Source organism: Pelodiscus sinensis, chromosome 14 (genome assembly GCF_049634645.1).
Source record: "Pelodiscus sinensis isolate JC-2024 chromosome 14, ASM4963464v1, whole genome shotgun sequence".
Lineage (NCBI taxonomy): Eukaryota > Metazoa > Chordata > Testudines > Trionychidae > Pelodiscus > Pelodiscus sinensis.
Window position 1 is genome coordinate 3,038,572 of NC_134724.1, and position 27,704 is coordinate 3,066,275.

General features: G+C 48.7%; 2 protein-coding genes across 3 annotated transcripts in view; one reads left to right on the plus strand and one right to left on the minus strand.

Moving 5' to 3' along the window:
• The window catches only part of FEM1B (fem-1 homolog B), a 52,610-nt gene extending 41,808 nt beyond the window's left edge, over nucleotides 1-10,802 (minus strand). The window contains exon 1 of the mRNA XM_075896848.1: nucleotides 10,488-10,802. The gene's annotated coding sequence lies outside the window, so the exon portion shown is untranslated. The remainder of the gene's footprint in view (nucleotides 1-10,487) is intronic.
• Nucleotides 2,030-22,254, plus strand: CALML4 (calmodulin like 4). 2 transcript variants are annotated; one of them, XM_006132078.4, is made up of 5 exons: nucleotides 2,030-2,155; nucleotides 2,256-2,286; nucleotides 11,157-11,297; nucleotides 13,531-13,719; nucleotides 21,922-22,254. In XM_006132078.4, exons 1-5 carry the CDS (start codon nucleotides 2,153-2,155, stop codon nucleotides 22,017-22,019), a joined length of 462 nt encoding a protein of 153 aa, XP_006132140.2. In that variant the 5' UTR covers nucleotides 2,030-2,152; the 3' UTR covers nucleotides 22,020-22,254. The 2 variants fall into 2 exon arrangements, with proteins under 2 accessions (XP_006132140.2, XP_014433558.2); XM_014578072.3 differs by lacking the exon at nucleotides 2,256-2,286 and having other exon boundaries at nucleotides 2,044-2,155.
• Nucleotides 22,255-27,704: the final 5,450 nt, after the last annotated feature.

A 27,704-nucleotide genomic window follows, 5' to 3' on the forward strand; every position in this document is an offset into this window, starting at 1 on the left:
AGCAGCAAGGGTGGTTTAGGCTGAGTATTATGAAATCCATCAGGGTGGGTAACACTGGAACAAATTACCTAGAGAGGGTGTGGAGTTGCCACCATTGGAGCTTTTTAAGAGCAGGTGAGGGCAAACACCTGTGAGGGATGTCTCTCGGATGATATTTAGATCTGTCTCAGTTCTGGGGACCGGACAACAGACCTTTTCTCTTCCAGCCTTTTTATGATCCTAAGATCTTTGGCCTAAAAGAATAGAAGGGCCGATCTGCATTGTACAACCACGCCTGGGGACGAATTTGCAGCAATAGGAAGTGGCCCGTTGCCTAACTAGATCCCTTCTTCACCACTGATAGGAAACATGGTGACGAAGCAAATATTTTGTTCCTAGGCCCCCGATTGAGTTGCGATTGAAGCACAGACACGGTTTTGGGGGGGGGGGCCCTCATCCCTACTTGTTCAGTGTGCAATCGTCAGGTTTTTCTTCACAAACCACCTACAGCTTCCTCGTGCTCATACAGACAGGTGAGAGGACACCCCCTGCCCAGAGAGTCCTATAATGTTCACGAGGAGCGCGTTTTTATGCCCTGCACACAATGCTGCATGTAACCTCACATGCCAGAAACGCCTGGCTTCCAGAGCTCCTTCACACTGCTTTGAAAATCTCAGTGGGATGGATAAAGACCAGCCGCACTCAAGGTCTTCCAATTCCTTATCGCTTACGTGTAAGGAGGACTTGGGAGGACACGGGGGAGGTTTTTTCCAACGAAAAATGGTTTTTTGAATAGAAAGCATCTCAGTTCCTGTATCCAACCACAATTTTCCCACAGATCAGTTCAAAACTCAGCATTTTAACTACTGGTGGAAATTTCCCTTCTTTCACACTTTTTATTGTGGGGGGACAGAATGCATTTTGATTCCATCCCCTTTGAAAAGAAATGCATGTTTTCATCAAAAAGTTGGGGGGGAAAAAACCAAAAATGTGAACATTTTGGCCGGAAGTAATTCCTCTTATTCAGCCAAACCTGAGGCCATGTGGGTTTCTTTGCAACGTATAGTGATCCATAGATCTGCCTCCCTCCCTTTCAATATTTTTTCTGACACGGCCCCTTATTTTAACACACACACACCCCTCAAATATCAGCCACATGACAATGTCTCTACTCTGAAGAAGACGTCTGGGATGGAGGACGCATTTTCTTAAGCAGAGAGCTGGGAAGGGGACTTTTAACCCTGAAGGAGTTTTGCTCCATGTGGTTTAATTAGATCAATATCAGAGACGGACAGTTTTCAACAGGCGCAAAAATCACTTCCCCTTTCTCTGATGTTGAAGCTATTAACTCTCCAGGCTTCCATGGGGCATTTGGGGCAGATAAGACCTGCTGCCTTTGCAACATTTAAAAAAGCAAAACCACGCCCATCTTTCAGCCCTCCATTAGACACCTGAAAACCAACCAACCAGCCAACCAAATCTAGTCACCTTTTGAACACTGGCCACGCGGGACAAACATCACCATCTTTTACAAAGCAAAACCCATTGTGATTGGCTCAGAGAGGTGCACAATTCAAAAATTAGCTGCTTCTCTGCCCAGCAGCATGCCCCCAACAAGAGTGAATTATTACATATAAATATCTAGCCCCGGCTGTTCCTTCTTAAACAGCCTCTTTTGGTATTAGTCATTCTGTGGGCTTGTCTCTAAGCACCGGTATTTAGGCACAGCATGAGGTGCATTGCAATGCATTTGGGATTACCAAAGCTTTATACTCAACCCAGAGTCGTTTCATTATTGAGTCTGACCTACCAGTGAAGGCAACCTCAAATCAGACAAAGGAAAAGCCCCCGTTTCCTGCTCCTTTATAACCCTTGTGCAAACACTCCTGCAGGAATTCTGACATTTTCAGCCTGTTGCAGGAGAAACCGGTGTATTAGAACTAATGTGTGTGCCTTTCTGATTAACAGCTGTTGCTAGTGGTTGCAATCCAACCCACAGCATGGGTCAGGTTTTGTATCCATGGCAGCAGGGTATTTATTACAGTTCCTACCACTCTCCACCCAGGATTGGCGGACTTTAGCCCTTAATCAAATAGCAAAGTAAGTCGGAGAACGCAGCGGCTGACTCTCTGACCAGCAGGTATAAAACAAAGGGGGGGAATTTCCTAAGCAAATGGTGAGTGCTAAACATTTTTTGATCCATTTGAAATGTGCCTTATCATGCGACATTCCGAAACTGAATGATTTTCCTCCCCTCCTTCCTTTTTCTGCTCCAGGCAAAATTTCTGTCCCAGGATCAAATTAATGGTATGTACAGTTGCTTTTTAATTAGCAGGATCAGTTTAACAAGTTTACTGCTAACGGCGTTTCTCATTAAAGGGTCTCATTTTGGGGCGTTTACTTCGTTGTTTAACGTTCTCATAATTCTTGAGATGAACTGTCTCAGCTAGCTAATGTTTTTTAAAAGAGAACATTAGAGGCAGTCAGCCCGAAATGTCCTCGCTGCAGTTTGCAGGGTGCCATTTGGACTAGCAAAGGAAAGGGAGCAAGAAACTAGACTATTGTATAGAACAGTTGCATTCTTGTTCTTAAAAATATAAAAATACTGGATTTCACAGTGGTACGGGGTTTAATGCCCCAACTGTTTAATACTACATCTCTGGACAAATAACCGAGAGGAGATATTTGAAGCAATAATTGGAGATACTCACAAGATACGAGTTGAACCTCTCTAATCCGGAACTCTCTGGTCTGGCAACATCCGTGGTCCGGCATGATTTTAGTTAGCCAGCTGCCCACTTATCATAGGTGTGGCCAATTTCCCTGTGGTCTCAAAGTTTGTTTACAGCCACCAGTCCTGGCTCTCAGTGTTCTGTGTTATTTAGGCCTAAATGTCTTCTAAGAGCCCAGGAAGCAGTAGGAGTTTTGGTGATGCTGCTAGACAATACTGACTTCCCGTGGTCCGGCAAACTCTCTGGTTCGGCACCGGTCAGGTCTCAAGTGTGCTCAAGTTCTAATTCCCAGGTCTTCTTGTCCAACTCTTGGCAAATTGCTTCCCACCTCTCCATTTTCCCTCCCTCAAAATGGCCACAGCAGCCATCTGCCTTATTAACCACTTGGAAAGAGCAGAGGGGTCCTTGGATGAGAGAGTAAGGCAAAAGGCCCAGGGATTGGAGAGTGCTGTTTTGGAGAGGTAGCTGAATCATAGACCTATAGAATATTAGAACTAGAAGGGACCTTGAGCGGTCATCAAGTCCAGTCCCCTGCCCTCACAGCAGGACCAAGCACCATCAGATCAGACCTGACAGGTGTCTGTCCAACCTGCTCTTAAATATCTTCACTGATGGAGATTCCACAACCTCCCTAAACAATTTATTCCAGTGTTTAACCGCCATAACAGGTAGGAAGTTCTCTTAATGTCCAACCTTAACCTCCCTTGCTGCAATTAAAGCCCATTGCTTCTTGTCCTGTCCTCAGAGGTTAAGAATAATTTTTCTCCCTGCTCCTTGTAACACTCTTTTAGACACTTCAAAACCGCTATCCTGTCCCCTCTCAGTCTTCTCTTTTCTAAACTAAACAAGCCCAATTCTTTCAGTTTTCCCTCACAGCTCATGTTTTCTAGACCTTTCATCAATTTTGTTGCTCTTCCCTGGATCACCTCCAATTTTTCCACATCTTTCCTGAAATGTGGTGCCCAGAACTGGACAGAATACTCCAACTGAGGCCTAACCAGCGCAGAGTAGAGCGGAAGAATGACTTCTCGTGTCTTGCTCACAACACACCTGTTAATGCAGCCCAGAATCATGTTTGCTTGTTTTGCCACAGTGTCCTACTGTTGACTCCTATTTAGCTTGTGGTCTGCTGTGACCCCTAAATCCCTTTCTGCCAGACTCCTTCCTAGACAGTCGCTTCCCATGCTGTGTGTGTGAAACGGATTGTTCCTTTCTAAGTGGAGCACTTTGCATTTGTCCTTCTTATTAAACTTCATCCTATTGACCTCAGACCATTTCTCCAGTTTGTCCAGATCATTTTGAATGTTGACCCCATCCGCCAAAGCAGTTGCAACCCCTCCCAGCTTGGTATCATCTGCAAACTTAATGAGCATCCTCTCTATGCCAATAAAGACCGGGGGTAGCTGGGGGAGGGAGTGCCATGCATCAGGCAGGCACTGGCTGGCCCTGCACAACTCTGGCAAGCAAAGGGGTTCAGAAAGGGACCCCGAAGGTGGGAGAAAGTCAGATCCGACCGGCTCTGCAGAGCCAGCTCTGAGAAGTGCTAGGAACCCCCCTGCACCACTTCACTCCTCATCCTGACAGACAACAGGAAAGCACAGGAGGCGCGAGGGGACGGAGGACCACACAAACTTTGGCCTTTGAGCCAAGTCAGTTCATCTAGCTCCAGGAAAGAGCCTGTCACAATACAACCCCCGTCAGGAGCAGCTGTGGGAGGGAAAGAGGCTGATGCTATGCAGGGCAGGGGCAGTGCTGCCGCGCAGCTTAGCAGGAACGCTGACTAGCTATGTAGCCGCTGGTCCCTGCAAGGTAGCTCAAGGCGCATTCACTCCGAGGGCCAGGATTCCCCTCTAGGGACCAGGCTCACCTTAGGCCTGGGATTTCCCGGGCTAACCCACCCCCCTACACCTGGGGTGGGCTAGCCCATTGCAGGGGACCTGACTAGCAATCCCCAACGGCAAAATCTACCTCAGCTCTTCCTCCCCCTGGGAATAAATGGCAGCCGCACCAATGTTTAAATTGAGGGGGGTTAGAAAGCGCGGCACGGCCCACGGCCGCAGCAGAGCACCCGGGCAGCGAACAACTTTCACAGTCCCCACGTGGCCCCAGCGGCCTCACCTCATCCAGACGCTGAACTCGGGGCCTATCCTCCCCCTTGCCCACAGCAGAGCCCAGCCCTAATCCCGGTGAGATTCAAAGGAGGGATGGGCCAGCCCTGAGGGAAGAGAGCTACCACACAACCCCCTCCAATGCTATTTATTGCTGCTGTGAAATTCAGCTGGGGAGATTTTTGACAGGGAGTCACGCAAACACACACACACACACACACACACACACACACACACACACACACACACACACAGCCATCTCCTGTTTGAAAGGCTGGTTCCACAGACTAAAAGAGCACCACAAAAAAGTATGCCCCCAAAACAGCACTTGGGTCCAGGGGGCTCTCGCGGACTCCACCTTCAGCACAGCCGACTCCCCACACTTGACCCTGTACACATCATTTGAAGGGGGCCGAGGAGATCTAGACGTGGCAGGAAATGGGCCCAGTGGTCGTCCAGAGCTCTAGGAGTTCTATCCCCCAGCTTGGCAACGGATCTATGTGTGTTTCCATCCCCCTCTCCCGCCACAAAGAGAACAAAACCCTCCATCGTGAAAGTGCTTTGATCGATTGACGAGTTCGAGCTGCACCCCATGCCTTGTCCACACTGCATCATGACCCCTTCGTTGCTGGCTCTAGTTCCCCTGGCCTGGCCACCCGGTGCTTCCTTTGCAACGATGAGCTTTGAACAGTGAGTCCAACAGACCCATAGGTACCAATGTCATTGATAGACTTTTGCTCAACCTTTGCACTCAGCTCCAAATCTGTCCAGCTGCACTCTACAGCCCCGAGTCACATGATCCTAATTAACAGCAGAGAGTAACCGGCCTGCAGAACCCAACCTAAGGGCTCACCTAATTGCTCAACAGAACGCACCACAATCAGGATGCGGGAAAGCATTAGGAAGCTCGCTTATTGCTAATTGCTAACGTGCTCTCCTGCACCATCAGCCCAATGAGTTAAAATCCAGGCTAACTTTATTAGCTAAAGGAGCCGATCTTTAGAAATTCAGGCGCCATCTTCCCCGACAAATTGACTGTTCTTTTGCCTAAGCTGTGGAGACAGGTCCATACTGTATCTCAGTCATTGTAAGGAACTCTACTACTTGCCAGATTTCAACACAGCTGTGGCAAGGTCTTAACCATCTTCTCAAACCAGCCATCTATTTTCTACGCTGCTTTGGGCTGTGAAGTTTCCAACTTTACGCCAGCCCCTGCCATAGACTCTAAACTCTTCTCTCTCACCTTTAAGGCTGTCAGGGTGACTGTCAAACTCAAGCTGATACAGTGGATGTCTGCCAGACTCCAAACACAACAAAACTGACGATACTGCTCCCATTCATCTCAAGGAGGTGTTGATCTGGAATTCTGGTCCCATCAAGAGGATATGGGAAGGAGTTGGGAAAAGGTTAGCAAGACTAACACATAGATTTGTTTTGCCTGACCCCGGGTCATGAGCCAGGAGCACATGGTAGTAGATATTGTACTACCAAAGAATACAGACGCTGCCACACACACACAAAAATCACCCTCACCCTCACACAGTTGTATTTTGACGTGGTAGCAGGCCACAGCAGCATGGCGGATTTCTTTCAGTACCGTTCAAAATGTCGACATCTCAGTGCTGGGAATCTATTTCCCTATTTTCCCTTTGTTCATTTCCTTCGGCGTGTCACCCAGCCATGGGTCCTTTGGGAATCAGAGGGAGAAGGAGCCAGAGATGTGAGCCGTTTGCCTCTGTAGGATTCTCTTAGTCGTTCGGAGAATGTCGGTCAATTGTTTCAACGCCACCGTCCTCTTTTTCATTAGCATTCCACCCAGTCGATCTAGACAGTGAAGTGTTTAAAGAGCTATTTCCCAAGCCGAGATCCTTTGGTGCGCTGCTGAACAGTGAAGGAGCTCAAGCACACCCTAGCTCATTAGTCTGAATCTATTAAAAGCGGTTGGAGTTGCTGCCGCTGATGGAATTAGCTGTTCCATCCTCCCACTCCAAACTGGGGCTTGTACACAGGGCCACAGAGACTCCCTCGTGTCTCACCATTGTGGGGTCATGCTCCAGGATGGTCCCTGTTTCAAGGGAGACACAGCTCCCTGGGTGACTGGGCACTCTGGGGATTTAGGACAGCCACATCCCTATAAAGTCCCCCGTGGGATAGATTGGCACCACCCTCTCTGCTCAGGAATCTGCTCTCGTCATTCCCTGGCTGCCATGCTGCTCTACCCCCCCCCCCCCCCCATCTGTTTTCTCCTCTGCCATCTTGTTTTCTTGCATTTTCTCCTCTTCTTTATTCCTTCCGTTTATTCCTTTTTGACCCTCCCGCTCAGGCACCTCCTTCCTGTCCTCCAGAATGCAACACTGCTGCAGGAGGGGTGGTGGGTACTCCACAAGCTAGTCTCTCCTCTGAGCTCAGTGCCCTGGGACAGAGCAGAGAAGCTTGGACCCACAGAGTGGTATTCACACGACATACTGGAGAACGGGTCTGAAGCCAGCAAGTGGGGCGGAGAAGTGTGAGGTGTTGCAAGTGGGAAGGAAAAAGTGAACGCACAACTACACAGTGGGGGAGTAACTGACTAGACAGGAGTTGGGTAAGGACCTAGGTTCATAGAATCATAGAATACTAGGACTGGAAGGGACCTTGAGAGTCATCCAGTCCAGTCCCCTGCCCCCATGGCAGGACCAAATACTGTCTAGACCTCCCTGTTAGACATTTATCTAACCTACTCTTAAATATCTCCAGAGATGGGGATTCCACAACCTCCCTGGGTAATTTATTCCAGCGTTTAACCACCCTGACAGTTAGGAACTTTTTCCTAATGTCCAACCTAAACCTCCCTTGCTGCAGTTTAAGCCCATTGCTTCTTGTCCTATCCTCAGAGGCCAAGATGAACAAGTTTTCTCCCTCCTCATGACACCCTTTTAGATACCTGAAAAAGGCTATCATGTCCCCCCTCAATCTTCTCTTTTCTAAACTAAACAAACCCAATTCTTTCAGCCTTCCTTCATAGGTCATATTTTCTAGACCTTTAATCATTCTCGTTGCTCTTCTCTGGACCCTCTCTAAATTTCTCTACATCTTTCTTGAAATGCGGTACCCAGATCACAAATAGTATCTAAGTCAATAACATGATGCAGTTTCCAAAAAAGCCAGTAGCATGCTGGGGTGTAGAAACCAGAATGTCTCATGGAAGACATGGGAGGTTCAGAAAAAGGCAACCAAAATGATTCGGGGTATGGCGTGGCTGCCATATGAGAAGAGATTAAGAAGACTGGGACCGTTCAGCTTGGAAAAGAAATGACTGAGAGGGCATGTGATAGAGGTCTGTAAAATCCTGACTGGCGTGGAGAAAGTAAATAAGAAAAATGATCTGTTTCCTCCCATAACACTCACCAAATGCAATTCATAGGGAGCAGGTTGAAAACAAAGGGGAATATTTCTTCACCAAACCGGTGCAATTCTTTGATGGAGGATGTTGTGAAGGTCAAGACTACAACAGAGTTCAAAAAAGAACTACAGGCAGTCCCCGGGTTACGTACAAGATAGGGACTGTAGGTTTGTTCTTAAGTTGAATTTGTATGTAAGTCGGAACTGGTACATATTGTAGGGGAAACTCTAGCCAAACATTTCTCCAGAGCTCAGTTTTATTCTCCCACACCTCACTTCCCTCAGTCCTTTATTCTCAAGCTGAGGTGTCTGCTGAGAAAAGCCGCTCCGCGTCTCCCTAGTCTGCTGGGGGGAAGCAGCTAGTGTGGGGTTGCCTCACCCCGTTGTTAAGTAGGGATCCAATGTAAGTTGGATCCATGTAACCCGGGGACTGCCTGTAGATCAATTCATGGAGGTTCGGCCCATCAGTGGCTGTTTGGATGGTTAGGGAGGGTGTCCCTAGCCTCTGTTTGTCAGGGGCTGGAAATGGCTGACAGGAGAGGGATCGCTTGACGATTCCCTGTTCTGTTCACTCCCTCTGGAGCACCTGGCACTGGCCACTGTCGGCAGACAGGACACTGGGCTAGATGGACCTTTGGTCTGACCCAATATGGCCGCTCTGATGAGGTAACTGGTGCACTGTGTCTCATGGGTGCCACACTGAAGGAAAGAGATGGAAAATGGGAGAGTCCAAAGGAGAGCCACAGAAATAGTAACAGGTTTCGAAAACCTGGCTTCTGAGGAAAGGATTGAAGCCTGGGTCACGTTTAGGTGTGAAAGGAGGCCTGAGGGGGGACCCGAGACAGGCTGCCTGTATGCGAAGGGCTGTTCTAAAGAGGACAGCAATCAGTAGTTCCCCATGGCCACTGGCGGTGGGGCAAGAAGTGATGAGCTTAGCCTGCAACAAGAGAGTTTCAGGTGAGATACTAGGGCAATCCTTCTAATGCTCAGGGCAAGCTGAGCTCTGGAACAGGCTTCCCAAGGAGGTTGTGGAATCCTCCTCACTGGAAACTGGACAAACGCCGGCGTGCAGGAGACTGGACGTGGTAACTCCTCAAGGTCCCTTCTAACTGTGCATCTCCACCACGGGAGCTAGTGGCACTATAAGCCACTAGAGAAGCCAGACAGAAAAGGCCACCCGTCACTTGGACCACAAGTTCAGGAGCTGGAGTTCAATGACAAAACACCAGCTGCTCTTTTTCTCTGTTCCCTTCTCCCCTTTGGAGAGGTCTAGCATGTGTACACGTATGCGCACGCGCATGTGCACACACACAAACAACACTCAGAGTTCAGGAACTCATTTGATACTTCAGCTACAAGGGTTGATAAAAATGCTGAAAGTTTCAAACTCCGACCAGTCATTTTGCAGATTTAAATAGTCTGGCTGCTTTTTCCTCCTGATTACAGGTTGGACCTCCCTGGTTATGACCAGACTGATCCTGGATGGGGGATTTTGCTGGATCAGGCAAGGTCATTCCTGGCCTCTCCTGCTGCCAGCCCCACGCTTCTTGGCTCCCCCAGCAACCCAGCTGCCAACTCCTCCTGCACCATGTTGGGCTCCCGGCCCCTCCACTCCCACAGCGCATCAAGACTCTCTGATCCTGGAACATCCATGTTCCTGCTGGACCATGGATGTTGCTGGACCAGAGAGTTCCAGTTTATAGCGGGGCAACCTGTCGTAGATTTGCAGGAAAATTCCATGTCCTGACTAAACGGTTGGATCACAGAAATCCCCTTGGGGTTGTCCTCTGGTGTGCTGATCAAACCACTAATGCCCACCTTCCTGCCTTTTCGGGCTCCACAACCACCCAGTCCTGCGAAGCCAGAAGCTCTGGGCTCCCCCAACCAAGGCACAAAGTTGGGGTCACCATCCTGCTGCAGAGCAATTAGCTCAGCTCTGGGAGAAGCTATAAGGCCTTTGACAATACCCAGGAAAGTGACCCTCCCCCACCAAAAGGAACCAAAAGCCCAAATAAATCTGTCTACACTGTGTAAAAGTTTTGCACAACGTTCAGAAAGATATCTGCCCCCTTTCTCAATGAAAGAGAGATAGGAACAGTGGTTGCTTCACTTCCACCGGGTAGCAATTATTTACACATGGGGCTTGATAGTAAACAAAAGTATAAAAAGTAGGATTTAAGTGACTGCAAGTGAAAATAGACAGATCAAAGTAAGTTACTAGATTAAAATAATAAAAGCCGCAGCTAATTCTAATATACTAAGAAATTTGTTACATGCAAATTCTTACCCTCAACAGCTGTTCTTATCTCAAGTAAAATGCATCAATTCAGAGTTGATCTTTACTTTGTCCTGGGTCTAAAGCTTTTCAGAGGTCTTTAGAGTTCTTTGTTTCCAGGTTTCTTTGTGTGTATCTTCTTAGGGTGGTGTCAAGGCAGTTTCAAAAGCCAGCTGAAGACAAAGACTGATTGCTTTCCATTCTTTAGACAGTCTTTCTCCAAGGACAGGAACCTTTGGTTCAATATGCCCATCCCCATGGAAAAGTACCATATTCAAGATGGATTCCAGTACCAGGTCTTTCTAGGATCAACCACAGTTTGGGCTTAAAGGAAAAATAAAACCATTCACAGGTTGTTGGTTTGAGTACTGAGCCATTAAGTTCCTAAAGTATCATTAAATTCCTCTCATTTGCACATTTAGAATTAAAACAGATTCACACTTCACATTTCTAACTCCACATTCAAGAATGACACATACACAAAAATAGACTACATAGATTCAACAGACTGTAACTTTAAAAATGATATGTTACATGACCGGCTTTGAATAAAGTATCTGGGAGTTATGCATATTCCTATTCATAAGTCAATTTTCATAAAAGCACAGGGGGAAAGAGGGGAGTGTGACAGAGACTAAGACAATATTGGATGGCAACACGGTATTTTTTGTTTTGAACTAGAATTCAAGGAATGTTTTTCTCTATATGATAAGAAACAAAAAGGCAAGATAAATGCCAGCGACCTAATCACAGTGATGCGGTGCCTGGGAACCAGCCCAACTCTACGAGAGGTAGAGAGACATCTTCAAGGGCATAAAATTGGTAAGTAAAATAGACGTAGATTTCAAGGATTATTAAAACCAGATGGATGATATGTAGAACTCACAATCTGACAACAACCCAGGGAAAAGTAAATCTAAAATATTCAACGAAAAGGACCACCCCATCCAAACTAGCAGAAGCAGCAGAACGTGATGGAATTTTCTAAGACTCAGCTTTTCTGATGTCAAGGGACTATAGCAATAAAAATGAGCATGGCAGGAATCTAATTAGATTTGGGTTTAAGATGGGACAGCCCAGCTTATACAGGATAACCAGGAACTGGTCACAAGAGTGGTGAGATGTGCTGGGTGACGGATGAGAGTGGCACATATAGAAGACACTGCAGATACGTCAAAAAGAGGTCTGAAAATGGTGGCCTAAGGGAGGAGTAAGAAAAGGAGACACGCACTTAGGAAAATTGTGCTGCTGCAGTTGTAATGAGCTGCAACCTTCCCGAGATTGGCGAGTCCTGCCACACTAGGCTACGAGGAAGGTAACGAAAAACGTCATTTTCAGCTCCAGATGTTTTATCCAATTATTTCTAAAAAGCACAGAATGGGGGTCCCCGAAGAGTCATGAACTGAGGTGGTGGACACCAAACATTTTCTGAGCATCTGACAAGGCTACAGACAGGCCCACTGCTACTCTGGCAGCGGCCAGAACCACTGGCCCCTTTAAATGACCGCCAGAGCACCTCTCTACATGGTATTGAAGGCTTGGGGGCCCAGCACCATAGCCTGGGCTACACTGAGGGCTGGTTGCCCTGGTCCCACCTCAAGCCCCACCCTTCTGGGGGTGCAGAGCTGGGGCCTCCACACACCTTGCCCCAAGGCCCACGGAAGCTGTACACCCCCCAGCTATGGAATTGTTACAGTTCAAGACCAGGCTCCTCCAGTGACTATGAGGAAAACATCCATCCACAGATGAGCTGAAATTTGGTTCAGGCCCTTTTCATGGCATAAGGTTTTCCCCAGAAGGGCCCCTACAAGGAGGTCCTTGGCAGTTTACTCAGGCTGAGGCAGTATTGCCACCAGTTGTACTTATTCTTTCAATTCACCTTATGCACCAGGAGGGCTGCCCTTAACTTTAAACACCCTACAGAAGCAGGATGAACGAGGCTCCCAATTAACCCCACACAGCCATGGCCCCATCACCCCCATGCTAGGGCCCAAATGAGTTCCCCTTTTCGCTAGGGGAGGCCTCCGAGACCAGCCGAATTCAGGCAGGCCCTCGGTAACGTCTCTCCGCACTGACAAGGCAAAGGCCTAGTGCAGCATGAGGCCTTTGGAAGGGACACGAGGCAGGCAAGATGGGCTGTCAGCGAGAGACCGACCACCCAGATCCGGTCAATACAAACAAGGAGAGACCAGGCTGTTGCTCTAGATTGGGCCAGCAGGCCGAGTTCTGAGAGAGAAGGGGAAGAACAAAGGGTGGAGGATGCGAGGCTGACAGGGCGTGTCTACGTCAGGAGTGTGACAAAGCTCCTACTTGAACGGGGTGGGTCCTGCACTTTCCGGAGGAGTTGCTTGCCTCAGAAGCTCATGGCAGTCCTCAGTTTTAGGCACCCCGCCTAGGGCATCAACGTGCTGTTTGCTGAGCTCCTCTCATCACTGGCCAGAGTAAGGTATAGAGGGAGAACAAACTCCACAGTCCCAGTGGACTCCCAAATGAACACAGGGCTGGGTAAACCTCTTTCTTTTCCCCAGCCCATCTTTTTTCCAAGTGGTGTTGGGGGGAACCTGAGCCCAACCCTCGACTCTGGGTTCCAGCCCAGGGCCTTGTAATAGCAGCTGCCTATGAGAGAGTCTCCAACACCTGCTATGAGGCAGCTCCAAGACCCCTGGGCTACTTCCCAGCACTTTCCTTCTCTCAGGCTCGTCCTCACAGTATCCACTTGGTGCTTTTCTCCTAAACAATCAGCAGCGCTCCCTCCGTCCTCTCAGCTACTCTCGCACCTAACTAACTGCAGGGATATAGCCAGTCTCAACTGGTTCTTTAATTGGCCCCAGGTGTTCTAATTAGCCCACACACCCCTGACTCTGCAAGCCCTCTCAATTAGCTCCAGGGGCTCAACTGCCCTCTGCTGGTTCGAGACCAGACCCTGCATGTTACCCTGAGAACAGAGATCTCCTCAGTCTGAGGCTAATATACCTCCCTTCCGTTACTTTCTTGTAACCAGACCCTGTCATCGTAGCTACCCAGTAACATTTGCCGTTTTGTGTCCTGCTCCCAGACAGAAAGGCAGAACTGGATTTCTCCACATTCCTGACCATAATGTACAGGCAAATGCAGCAGGAAGACCCCATGAAGGAAATCCTGGCAGCCCTGGCCATGACAGACAAGCAGAAGAAGGGTTTCATCGCCGCGTCCGAGCTGAGAGCCAAACTCACCCGGCTGGGAGAAAAGCTCTCGGAGGGCGAAGGTACACGTCACACGGCAGCCTACGTTCAACCCACTCCTAGCCACCTCTTCTCCCTCCCCCGCCTCCCCAGGGCCAGTCAGGCAGGCGGTGACCAACACCTGCGGATGCAGCGCACGTGACCACTTCTGCCCAGGCCTGAGCCTAGGAGTTGAGGCACACGCCTCATTGGTTAGCCAAGTCACAGGGTCATGGCCCAATCCCAGCCCAGAATCCTGGTATCAGAGCACAAGCCGTACAGTATTACATTGTGTGGTCACAATTCTAGGTCATCACACTCCTGCCACACATGCAGGGCCAGCATTAGACCTACGCTGTTGCGAGGGGCACCACTAAATTTGGGACCCCAGGCAGCACCATCTCCAGTGGCTCCAATCTCCCAGTCCCCCGCCTCCCAGCCTCATTGGACCCAATCCCCCAGCTCCCTGCTCCGCTTCCCAGCCTCGTTAGATCCAATCCCCTGGCCTCCGGTCTCCCTGACCCAATCCTCTGACACCTCCCCCATCCCTGCAGTTTTGGTAGGCCGTTCTGCCTGCAGGTCCAGCCACCTGTGCCACTCGGTCTTCCTGTTCCCACACCCGTCTCCCTACCCTCCTCCCGGCCCCCCAAGCTCCTGCCCACACAGCCCTACCCCATGGAACGGCTGCCCTCTCCCCTGCAGGTGCAGGTGCTTTAGCTATGCAAGGCACCAAAAATCTTCAGGGTCAGAGGTGAAATTAAGCAGGGGGGAGGGATAGCTCAGTGGTTTGAGCATTGGCCTGCTAAACCCAGGGTTGAGAGTTCAATCCTTGCAGAGGCCATTTAGGGATTTGGGGCAAAAATTCATCAGGGATGGTACTTGGTCCTGCTGTGAAGGCAGGGGACTGGACCTGATGACCTTTCAAGGTCCCTTCCCAGTTCTAGAAGATAGGTGCACCAAGGTGCACCGCTCTGGTAAGAACTGGCTGAGCAGCGGCAAAAGCCAGCGGAGTGCTAGTTAACGAGCTGGCGGAGACCCGGGGTGCAGGACAGCACCTGTAGGAAAGGTTAAGTTACCTGCATACACGGTTGCCACGTCACGGAGTTGCTCTCTGTAACTTCCCACCGTGCTCCTGCTGCTCTTCTGAAACCATCGGTACCTTTCCTACACTGGGCAGAACAAGAGGCAAGACAGACCAAGCCACATACCGCTCTGCAGCCCCAAAACGAGGTGCTGATCTAAATCACAGACAAGGCGCTGCCTTCTTTCCATCAACAGGGCTGGGCCTAACCAATTGGCGGCCAAGGGCAACCACCCGGCTCACCCGTAGGGTTGCCAGATGGTTTCCAAAAAACACCACACAGCACAAAAATTTGTCAAGCAAAAAAAAAAAAAAAAAATACAAAACCAAAACCGTTGGGGGGGAATTTGTTGAGCCAAAAAAAAAAAAAAAAAAAAAGTTGGGGAGTAACCAGGGAAACCTGGGGGGAGGATTCGGGAGGTCAGGCCAAAATGTGGTTACAGCCCGCCCCTAAAGATCGTCTCTGTCCATCAATATGTTGTTCACCTCACATTAAAGTGGGGCGGAGCCTAGGGAGCAGTCGAGTGGCAGCAGACAGTCAGAACAGATCCCTGCTCTTGGGGTTCACCTGCAGAAAGAAACCCAGTAGGCGATGCGCTGAGAGAAAAGAATGCTCTTTTAGGCCATTGTCTGGGCTTCCTTACACAGGTGTGAGTCTGAAGCACCTCTAGGTGAGTGATTCTCCGTTCACACCTGCGTAACGGGGGGTTGGCCCATGGTAGCAGCCATCAGAAGGTGCAGGATCAGAGCCCTGCCGAAGAACTAAGAGGCCACAGTTGGAATATTGTATCCAGTTCTGGGCACCGCATTTCAAGAAAGATGTGGAGAAATTGGAGAGGGTCCAGAGAAGAGCAACAAGAATGATGAAAGGTCTAGAGAACAAGACCTATGAAGGAAGGCTGAAGGAATTGGGCTTGTTTAGTTTGGAAAAGAGAAGACTGAGGGGGGACATGATAGCGGTTTTCAGGTATCTAAAAGGGTGTCATAAGGAGGAGGGAGAAAACTTGTTCATCTTGGCCTCTGGGGATAGAACAAGAAGCAATGGGCTTAAACTGCAGCAAGGGAGGTTTAGGTTGGACATTAGGAAAATGTTCCTGACTGTCAGGGAGGTCAAACACTGGAATAAATTGCCCAGGGAGGTTGTGGAATCCCCATCTCTGGAGATATTTAAGAGTAGGTTAGATAAATGTCTATCAGGGATGGTCTAGACAGTATTTGGTCCTGCCATGGGGGCAGGGGACTGGACTCAATGACCTCTCGAGGTCCCTTCCAGTCCTAGTATTCTATGATTCTATGGTTTTAGGTGGCCGATTTTGCCTCCACCTTTTACAATCCCCAGAAAAGCTTTTTCTGCTTCAAATGTGACACGTCTGTGGACTGAAGCTTTTCTGGGGGGGGAGTCTAAATCTGAGGGGAATCTCAACAAGTCATGTTCGGAAATTTGCCAAGTGTGGTCGCCACCACCGCTGTGGGAAGTAGCTGTTGGCTTGATGTAATTTCCTTCCTATGTTTCTGTCAGTGGCTCTTAGCACCCTCTCCCTTCCCAATATACAAATTGTTCCAGCACCCTGAGTACCACCAGATATTTAAAATGTTTGTGACTCTTAATTACTCCAAACTCAGTCAGCTACACCTCACTTTTGACAGCAGCGCTCTCAAAGCTTTGTTCGTTGTGTCATATTCCAGGCAAGAGGCTGCCTAGCTGTGAAGTGACTGAATCCCTCTGATAGTTAGGAAGACTGGCAAGATCTCTCTAGAGTCTGGCAGATTCGGCAAGATTTGCGTTAAAGCCCAAGTCAACGGACTTGGAGTTCCTGCCCCCAGGCTCTTCAGTGGTACAAGAACTGCCCTTATTAAGACTCACATGGAATTTCAATGCAATTGGCACAGATTTAAAATATAGGTTGAACCTCTCTAGTTCAGAACTCCCTGGTCCAGAAACATCCGTCGGATGTCCACTTTTCATCGAGGTGGCCAATTTCCCCCAGCCCCATAAACATTTGTTTACAGCCACCCATCCTGGCTCTCAGTGTTCTGTGCTATTATTTAGCTCTAACTTACCCCTAAATGTCATCTACCAGCCCAGTAAGCCATGGAAACGTTGCTGATGCTGCTAGACAATATTGACCTCCCGTGGTCCAGAAAATTCTCTGGTTCAGAATCAGGTCTCGAGGGTGCCAGACTAGGGAGGTTCAACCTGTACTCCATCCTTTACCATTATTAGCTCAATCAATTTTCAGGGAGAAGTCAGGCAACAGTCTGTTAGCATATCCCACTAAGGGTGTGTCTTCACAGCAAAGTTATTTTGGATTATGGCCGTTATTCTGAAATAACTGTGCGAGCATCTACACAGCAATTCCGTTATTTTGAAATTATTTTGAAATAACGGATGGCTTATTCCAAGTTCTGTAAACCTCATTCTACGAAGACCACCACCTATTCCGAAATAGCTGTTTTGAAATAAGGAGTGTGTAGACACTCCACTGCTGCTATTTCGAAATACCCCCTCACCAGCCCCCTTCTAAGTTGTTCCTCCTAGGGCTCTAAATCGAGATAGCGCGTCTACATTAGGGAAATCTTCCTCAGACTAATTTAGAGGCTTCCCTGCAGTGTAGGGGTATGTCTAGACTTCAGACTTTTGTCAACAGAGGCTTTGTCGACAGATACTGTCGACAAAGCTTCTGTCGACAAAGAGCGTCTAGACTACATCCAGTTCTGTCGACAAAGCAAGCCGCTTTGTTGACAGAGTGTAGATGCAAAGGACAGTGTAGATGCAATAACGCCTTCTGTCGACAGAAGGCGTTATTCCTCGTAGAATGAGGTTTACCACCATCAACAAAACTGCCGAGTTCTGTCGCCGTTATGTTAACAGAACTTGGTGGTAGTGTAGACGCAGGTATAGTTTTGTCGACAAAAGTTCACTTTTATCGACAAAACCCTGTAGTCTAGACACACCCTAGATGTGCTATGTTGAAATATACTATTTTGGAATATCAGTTCCGGAATAGCTTATTCCAAAATAACTGCAGTGGAGACGTAGCCTAAGGGAACATTCTAGAATAGCAGCTCCTGCACCTTTTTGCATTCAAAGCTGGTTAGTTATCACTCAAGTGATTGTTAAAAGCTGAATAACTAGTGAGAACATTCTGGAAGCATTAGCCATAATTAAAAACATCTTAGGTAGGAGCCCTGCAATTACCTACATTGGGGGGCTTTTCACTTGCATTTGAGAGCAGATTTAGTTCGCCAGCTAAATTACAATGCACCATCAATATTAATGAAGCAAGTCTCCAAATAAGACATTTACCTCAGACCTTGGCTTGACACAACGAACTCCGGCTTGTTAAGCGGCAATAAACATTTGATGCTGGAACGGACTCCATTTCGTTGGCGTCTGCTAGGATCAGGAACTACTAGCTTGTGGCTTCGTCCATGGTGCTGCTTAACGTGGGCGTTCAAAAGCCTTCATCTCCCCAGTGAAATATCGTTCTCCATTTTCCAGACAGCAATGGGTAAATGTTACCCTGGTGTAGTATTTAAAATGCTGTTCAGCTTTGGCTGTGGTGGGTTTGAAGTTTCTGCCTTTGCAAAGGAATACGGTTACCACGAGGATCGTTCCTCGGTTGAAAGTAGAAATAGCTCCTCTGATCACACAAAGAACAGTTACTCCGCACCTTAGAGTAACGAGAGTGCGGCATGACGGGTTGTCCAGATGGAGTCCACTCTTGCTGTCCTGAGAGGTAAGAAGGGACAGAGGGACAGTTGGATTCACTCTGCTCATTAGGGTCTTGGGTTGGACGCTGCAGGAGTGGCCCCAAAACACACAATGGATGGAAGGAATTTCCTCCCAGGCACACGCGCTAGACACTTGTGGGTGGCCCGTGACAGCTGATTCCAGCTCATGGGGCTGTTTCTAGGACACCGTGGGGTGGAAGGGACCCAAAGCCTGCACGTCTACACGGCACTGAAATAGCCCCGCTGCACAGATGTCCTCCAAGAGTGAATTATCCCTTCCTCACCAGGCCTGGCTCCTCTCCTGCCTTTTCCCCCCCAGAAACGACATGGTGCTGCCTTCTCCGTACCCTGGTGCTTTCGTTGCCACCATTTCCATAAATCCCTGTGCCGGTCTATTTATAACCCCAATAGTGCTTTGTGGCCCTCAGAAGGCTCCTCCCTTGGCACGTCCTTCCTGCCGCTTCAACAGCCTTGAGCGCATTGGCTCTTGGCCCATCCAGTTGCCCAGCTTGATTTTCTAATTACCCCCCTCTCAGCTTTCCCAAGCAGAACTAATGGGCATCTGAGTGATCAGAGTGCAGGTTCACCTGTTCCACCCCCTACCCAAACGGAACGTCGATGGCCAGTGCTATCCAGGGGAGACTAGAGGATTTAAAGGTCTCTTAACGGTATCTGCCACAAAATCACTGGACAGACAAGCCGGGAAAGGGACTATCTGTTATTGGACCAACTGCTGGTGGTGCAAGGATGCTTTCAAGCCATTCAGAGCTTTAATTAGATGCCATACAAGTCTTAAGATTTATTTTAATATTGATTTTAATCTACTGTTAAAGAAATATGTTTTGAAGACCCAGAAGCAGGGCTGAGCGCATAAGGAACCAGACTCCTCTTCCCTCCCGACATTGGAGAGGAGATATCCTATGTCCAGTGGGTTGGTGCACAATGCTGAGTTGCAGCCATGTTGGTCCCAGGGTATTCATGACACAAGGTGGGGGAGAGAATAAGTTTGAGATGACAAGCTTGCGTTGGGGGAGCTGGCGGAGAGAGAAACGTCCAAGGTTACACAGAGCTCTTCCTTAGGTCGCAAGGAGAGCTGTGCGTAAGCGCAAACACTTGTCTCACACCAACGGAAGGTATTTTCCTCACCTGCTGGGTCCTCCAGGGTACAATATGACACTGCAGATGCATTTTCATGTGCTGCGTCCTCTCTGAACATGCCTGACTGGCACTTTATCATTTGAACATGATACTCGAAAATTGACCACCCATCACAGATGTATCAACTGCCCCTCTGGACGGCTGAATTTGGTGAGTGGCCAACGTCCGAACAGCGGTAGTGGGGTGAGGACTTTTGCACAGTTATAGTGAAATGCATCTGTCATGGCTCCTTCCCCACTCCGGCATGATAAATGAAGAAGTGGGGGCCAGCAAATGTATCCCAACGCCTAATCTACCAGGCTTTGGTATAAAACTTCCCCCAAAATCTTAAAAACCTAGATCTTGGGAATAAAACTTCCGCTGCCACCACCCAAATATGGATAAAGAAATCAGGGGAAAGATCATTTGGGAAATCTCATCCCTATTATAAAAATCAGGACACACAAGTAACCAATGCCAGGGTAATAAAGAGAAAAGAGAAAACTTTTATTATTACAACAATATTCCTGTTGCAGGCATAATGACTAGATGGGAAGGAAACAAAATATACTCATGGGGAAACTCCATGGGCCTAGAACTTAGTCACAAAGTAAAGCCAAACATCTTTTAAGCAGTGCCAGATCTCAGATCACAAACCCAACCCTTAAAACAATAAAGCCTAACGAAACTTCCTAAACTTTATCCTACTTACAGAAAATGAAGAATGGTGTCTTGGAGAGAGAGAGAGAGAGAGAGAGAGAGAGAGAGAGAGACATGCTTGACCCTCTCTGTAGCTGCAGAGAACACACCCAGAGAGACAAAAAGGAGAAAAGAAAAAACCCAAATTCCTTTGTCCCAGTTTGAAAGTCCCACCTACATTCCTACTGGTCACTCCACCTGGCTAGGTGTAATTAACTCCTTAATCCCCAGGCTGCTGGCTAACCCTCATAATCATGCCAGCATCACACTGTCACAGTCCTCCAGAGACACTGGCGTGGCAACGTCTTATCCCCTAACACACAGCCCGTTATTGCATTGCTAGAGCCATATCTACTATGTATTGAAGAGAGTTTGTCTGTGTGTCTGTTCAAGAACTCCCAAACCAGGGGTAGGGAATCTCAGGCCTGGAGGCTGAATGCGGCCCTCAACTTTCCTGGATCCAGCCCCTGAGGCTCATGGCTCCGCCCCCCAGCATTGGGGAGCCTGTGTTGGCACTTCAGTCCCCCCCCCCCCACTGCTCTCCTGGGGAGCTGGAGCACACAAAATCTACTAGGCTGGCCCCTCTCCCAGGTGTGTGAGGAGAATGTGGGGAGCGTCTTTCTCCTCATGAGGGTCCCCCTCGCTTCTCACTTCTGTGCAGCCCCCGACTGATTTTTCTGTGGGTCAGCAGGCCCCAACCCCAGAAAAGTTCCCCACCCCTGTCCTAAAGAGTAAGAGCTAGGACCACCAAATTCAGCACACAACTTCCTCTGATCACAACTTCAAGCAAGTTCATGGTTTGCGTGTGCCAGGAAAATGGGAGGTGCCTGGAATCAGTCAAACAGAAAAGGGATAGAATGGCCAAAGCGAGTACAAGTCCTCACAACTGACATCACTGAGTGGATGTTGAAAGAGACTGAACCAAGACGAGCCAGAAAAATAGGATGAAACTGGAAGAGGATTGCTTCGCAATAAATTGCTTCTCTGACAGGGAAGAGATAAAACGGAAATATGTGGAGTAGTGCTCTGTTGTGGCACTAGCGGGTAACGCCGGGTAAATCTTCTACTTATAAATATAATTAGAATGCTAAACCCATAATGAAATCTCTTGGTTTCAATTGCTAAGGGCCCGCGTATAGGACAAAGTGGTACTGGCCTTTGTAAGGTGTGAATTTAAATTAACTTCATTAAACCAGTGCAACCTTGGCATGGACACATTTTGGTTTAAGCCTGGTTTAGTTTATGTCAATAGGGAATACGTTTAATTTAAACTCAAATAAGCCGCTCAGACGGAAATCAAAGTGTGTCCACACAGGGATTACACCAATGTAGAAGTTGGTTAAACTGGCAAAACCTCCCGTAGGAAAAACGGGTGGATGAGATGCTTGATCCAAGTCAGCTCAACTCCATGGGCTTTCCTAGGACTAACATTTACCTCAGGGGAGGACAGACCCTCTGTGCTCGTGTCCCCCAGTCACCTCTCCATTCTGAACTCTCACGGTGTTTTACAAATACAGTCGGCCACCAACATTTGAAGTAACTCACTTAGTGTCGGCCAGCTGTGTAACAGATTGTTGCCTTTTGTTATTTACAGTGGATGACCTTCTAAGAGAAGCGAACATTGCCCCCAACGGGATAGTGAAATACGAAGAATTCGTCCACACCCTCACCCTTCCCGTTGCAGACTCCTGAATATCAGAATGAGGAGACTGCGTCGGTAGGAAAACAGGCAAACTTTCCCGGCTTGTTTTCCTGGGTTGTCCTCCCTGGAATTAACTCTGCTTGCCTTAACGGATCAGTGTTTTGCCTTATTAGAGTGAAATATTTTCCCATGGTGAGGCATGGCCTCTGTTCCTTGTCAGTTGGAATGGAGGGTCCCATGTCCAATACTGGCTGTATTATTTTAAATAAACTGAATGCCACGTTACGTTGTATAACGCGTATCATGCCCACTGATTAGGAATTAGTGTTTTGAAATTATGCTATACTTTAAATGGCTTTTCCATTGCAAAATCAACTACCTGCCTTAATGTCACGGAGAGCAAAGAATAGGAAGCGAGAACAGCTATTTGGTGTCACGCTGGGCTCGTGGTGTCCGACTGTTCCCTGCGTATAAGGCAGTGAATCAGCCGCTCGTGGCTGTTCAAGCTCGGGGAGGGTGTGGGAAGATTGGGGACAGAGCGCAAATCAGGTGATTCGAGGTGCTCCGGAAGTGCTAGGAGGGAGAGAGAGGAGTAGGAAGTGTGGGGTTCCGGTACCCCAATGAGAGAGGAGTGAGGGAGAGGACAAATGGGGGTCTACGGGCCACAGGCAGAATGTCAGCAGGCCGCCGGCTGTTGCGGCCTTCCAAGATGGAGGGTGGAAAGGCTGATTCCCCACTCTGGCACGATGAATGCAGAAGTGGGGGCCCACAGAAGTAACCCCAAAACCTGATCTCTCCAGGCTTTGGTATAAAGCTTCCCCCCAAAATCTTAACCACCTAGATTTTAGGGATAAAAATCCACTGCCGCCACCAAGTGCTTTTGAACCCACTAACAGGAGGGGACGTTTGAAACCAACCCCAGGGCGCCCCAAGCTCTTTTCTCCAAAGAGCCTGAAAAAGAAAGAGAAAATACAAACTGCAGTGTATGGCTGCAATCCCCTAGTCAGAGGCCTGCAGATCCCACAGACAGATTTTCCAGGACACAGAACTGAACCAATACCAGGTTCATAAAAAAGAAAGAACTTTTATCATCAAAACAATACTCCTGTTGCAAGGATAATGACTAGATGGAAAAAGTCACCACTTAATATACTCATGGGGACTCCCATGGGCTCAGGACTTAGTTACAAAAGGGAGGAAAACCCATTTCTAACAGCACAGACATCGGATCCAAAGTCCCCCAACAGAAAACAATCAAACCTAATGGATTTATTTAAACTTTACCCTACTTACACATTACGAAGAGTCTTTTTCTTGGAGAGAGACCTGTCTTCTGTCTCCCTCAGTATCTAGAGCAAAACTGGCTCAGAGACAAAGGAGGGGAAACCCCAACATTCCTTTGTCTCAGTTGGAAATCCCTATCTGCATTTCTATAGGCTGATGGCTACCTGGCTTAGGTACAGTTAACCTCTTAGTCCCCAGGCTGCTGGCCATGCCTCATGATCATGACAGAGGGCCACTCATGCAGCCCGCTCATTATTCTTGGTTGTCGGTCACTGGGATCAGGTATCCTAGGGTGCTTGACTATGCTACCCATAGACCTTGGCAAGTTTGGAATGACCACGCCTACCACTCGAGCCACGGGATACACCCCACTCACCACTCAACTGTCTTGCTGCTATGAAGAAGCTGAGCCAACACAGCGCTGGGCAGGAGAGCTCAGAACCCCAGTGACTGTCTGGATGAGGACAACCGTCAGGCAGATTTGAGTTCTTCCAACAATCAAAGCAACAATAGTGATTGGACTTAGAGAGAACTGTAAGAAAGATGAGCCTTCCTATTACTTTGCAAGGGGCTCCCTGGGCAACAGGATTTTACTCATCCAGACTCTTGAGGAGCAGAGGACAAAGAAGAACAAGATCTCCATACTACCACGTTTATGACCTTTTATTCATCAGGAAGCTACGTCAACATGCAACGCCATAAGGAAGTCTCCGTGAAGTTGAAAGCTTGCGTCTCCCCATGAAGTTGGTCCATTAGAAGGTACCACCTCACCCACCTTGACTCTCCATGAAGTTGGATACCCACAGTAACTCCTGAAACAGGAAACCATAGGCTTGGGCTACGAAATCTCAACTCTGCAGAAAAGCTAGCCACAGGCCTGGGCCGAGAGGTCGTGGCCTAGCTGCCCAGCACACACTCCTAATGCCACATTGGCAGCGTTTACACAATACAGTGGTGATGGCAGAGAAATGCAGCCCGGGCTGATCAAAGTCATGCAACAGCGTGGGCTGAAATTTCAGCCTGAAGCATGGTCCCTTGACCCGGCTATACATTTCAGACTCCATAATCAACAGCACACCTGGTGTCAACGGGAGGTTGGCAGAGCCAATGGTCTTTATCTAGTCCCCAAACTTGTACCTGATCTCTCTTCAGTACATTAGCAAGGTAATACCCTCCCAGCTAGGACATTGCTATTTCTATCCATTGGCTCTCGTCCCTCCCCCCATCTCCTTTCTTTCCTTCAGCAACTCTCCTGTTCCCGTCCTTCGCTCTTCCATTGATCAGATGACCAGCAATGACATAGTTAACAGATATCAATGCTAGGTTTTAGAATTGATTCCCTAATGTAGCTCAGATGGCATGGGGGAAGACGTTGCCCCTCAGGCATTTTTCCAGGCTGGCTGCAGACTCTGGAAAACTCCACGTTCACATTTGAGAAGTTTTTTCTTCTGCCACTGAAGCCAGAACCTTTCATTTCTAAAAAGCCAACCCAGATTTCACAGAATGTGACCGCTCCATGCAGGCCATCTAAATTCATCAGTGGGATTGGATCCACGTTTGGCTTGGTAGAACATTTCAATTCATGAAAAATTAAACAGAGGTCCCAACGTTTGGGCCAGCTACATAGAATTTTGTACCTAGGGTTTTGTTAATCAGCCACAGAAACCTGGTTTGTGCATCCCCACCTGCCATGATGCCCTAGCCACATGAGTATCAATGCATTCTGGAAGCTCGCTCAAAGGCCTGGTCTACACTGGGAGTTCAGGCTGAACTTAGTCGCGTTCTGTCAATTTTCTGAACAATGAGTCCACACCACAAGCCCGTTGTGTCACCTTTAAGGACTTTAAAGTTGATTTCTGTACTCCTGCTTTCACAAAGAGTAACTGCTAACTTCAATCTTGCATGGTCGACTTTACGGGAGTGCGGCGCTGCGAAAGTCATTGTTCTTGGCCTCCGGGAGGTATCTCACAGTGCCCTGTGGTGATGTTTCTGGCCGTGGCTTTCAATTCTACTGCGCTCCAGATGAACAGGAAATGCCCTGGGAAAATGTGAATTTCATTTCCTGTGAGACCAGCATGGCAAGCAGACCTCAGAGCAGGCAGCAAATCTGAGCAGCGCATCTGACCACGAGTTCTGTTCCCAGGGTCACGGACGAGAACCAGCATGAAGCGTGCAGGAGATCCAGGACCTCACTGCTGTGTGGGGAGAGGAATTGGTTCAGGCAGAACTATGAAGCAGCCAAAGGACTGCCAATATCTATGCCAAAATCGCAAAGGGCGTGGAGGTGAAAAGGATACACCAGGGACGCCCAGCAGCGCCGAGTGAAAAGAAAGGAGCTGAGGCAGTTGAACCAAGAGACAAAGGAAGCGAACAGTCTGGAGCATCGCCACAAACATGCCGCTTCTAGGAGCAGCTGCATGCGACCCTTGGAGGAACCCAACCAGTGTCCCTACCCAATCCGTGGATTCCTCCCGTGACTCTCAGGCAGCAGTGTGGAGGACACTGCAGTGAAGGAGGAGAATGGTCAGCAGGTGAGCAAGGCAACCGATGTCACTGAGAGCCAAGAACGTTTTATAACCTCGGAGACAATCCCCTCCTCCCAGGACGTCTCTCAGCTGGGCCCTGATCCCGTGGAGGGCACTTCTGGCAAATTCACATTTTTTATTTTGCTGGAAGCAGGTTAAAGCAATCAGGTGTGATCGGTGGTAGCCACTGTGCCTACATAGCGAGGGCAGGGGAAAAGGTCCCCAGAACAGCTGGTTAACATGTGTGGAGATGGAGCGGGAATCCTCCCTGCACATCTCCATGACGCTCTCACACAGGAACTCTTGCATCCTTCGCAGAAGGTTTCTGGGGAGGCTGCCTTATTCCATCCTCCACGGCAGGACACCTTTCCACACCAAGCCAGCAATAAGTGGTCTGGTGTCATTGCAGCACAAAGCATTGCAGCATAAGGCCCAGATTTCTGGGCATATTCACTCAACATCCGCTCCTTATCTCTGAGAGTCGAGAAGAATGAGATCTCGCATGGCCACCTGGATGAAGCAGGGGAAGCTATTAGCAGATGCCTCTGCAGTAAACCCCCTTTTGCTCATCCCCAAGGAAGCATGGCTTGAGCCTCTACCCACTTGGTCCTGCGGGAGGGGAAAGTAACACTCTCCTGGCAAACAGGAGCCCCTGCCCTTCTCTGCCACCATACATGGACCCCCTCCCAAGTCTTGTGGGAAGGGATCGTTGCACTCTCCTGGAGGGTGCCAAACACACGAGTACCAGGTGTGAGTCCCTATCCTGCTGCCACTCCCTGGCCCCTTCCTATTTCCCGAGCCCACGTGTCCCTTACATCATGCCTGCCACCAGACCAAGCCCAGCTGCTCCCATAAGAACTCTGAGCCTCTGCCCACCTGGCCTGCTGCATAGTGGCCACTTAAAAAAAGTAACTGTGGCCTTAAGCATAACACTTCGCTATTGTCTTTAGACAGGTCTTCATTGTATTCTAACAGATTAGGTTTCACACTCCACAGTGTCTCCCCTGCAAAGTCTGCCCTTCACTTTCTGGGTGTGTCTAGACTACAGGGTTTTGTTGACGAAAGTGGAGTTCTGTCAACATAACGTTGACAGAATGCGGCAGTTTTGCCGACGGCAGTAAACCTCATTTCACGAGGAAAAACGCCTTCTGTTGACAGAGTTCTGTTGACAAAAGATATTATTGCATCTACACTGTCCTTTGCATCTACACTCTGTCGACAAAGCGGCTTGCTTTGTCGACAGAGCTGGCTGTAGTCTAGACGCTCTTTGTCGACAGAGGCTTTGTTGACAGTGTGTCGACAAAGCCTCTGTCAACAAAAGCCTGTAGTCTAGACACGCCCTCTGTTACAGTGGGAAAAGCAGTCAGCCTGCCACGCTCTCGCCCAGCCCTACCAGCTGTCCGGCTGGCACAAAACCTGCAGATGAAAAAGGACTAGGGAAGAGATGTCCAAGGAGCAGAAGGGCATTGGTCGCTTTGGCTAGCTGGATCACAGCAGCCCCCCACGATAGATTTCCCCCATTTCAAATTGATTCCCAGCTATCTGGCATCACAAGCTTCTGGTGGGCAACTGCCACTCCCCTCTCCACTGTCAGAGCGGGTCTTATTCTGGTATTCCTGCACTTCAGGGCAGGGGAAAGCAATTTGCAAACTTCCACGAAAGTGGCCTTACCCATGCCACCAGTCTGTGCTGGTCTGACGGCACCAGAACCAGTGTTCCACTGTATCCAAGGAATCAAACGCTGGTGGCATTTGCAATTTTCTCAACTAAGGTGTTTCAAAGAACCCTGGACACTCTCTGGACATTTTCCCGCATTAGACACACCAAGGTTAACATCCTCATCATAACGCTTTGATCTTCCACAGGATCCACGATGGGTTCCAGGCTTACGTGGCTACAGTGTCTGCGCGGATAACCAAGGAGAAA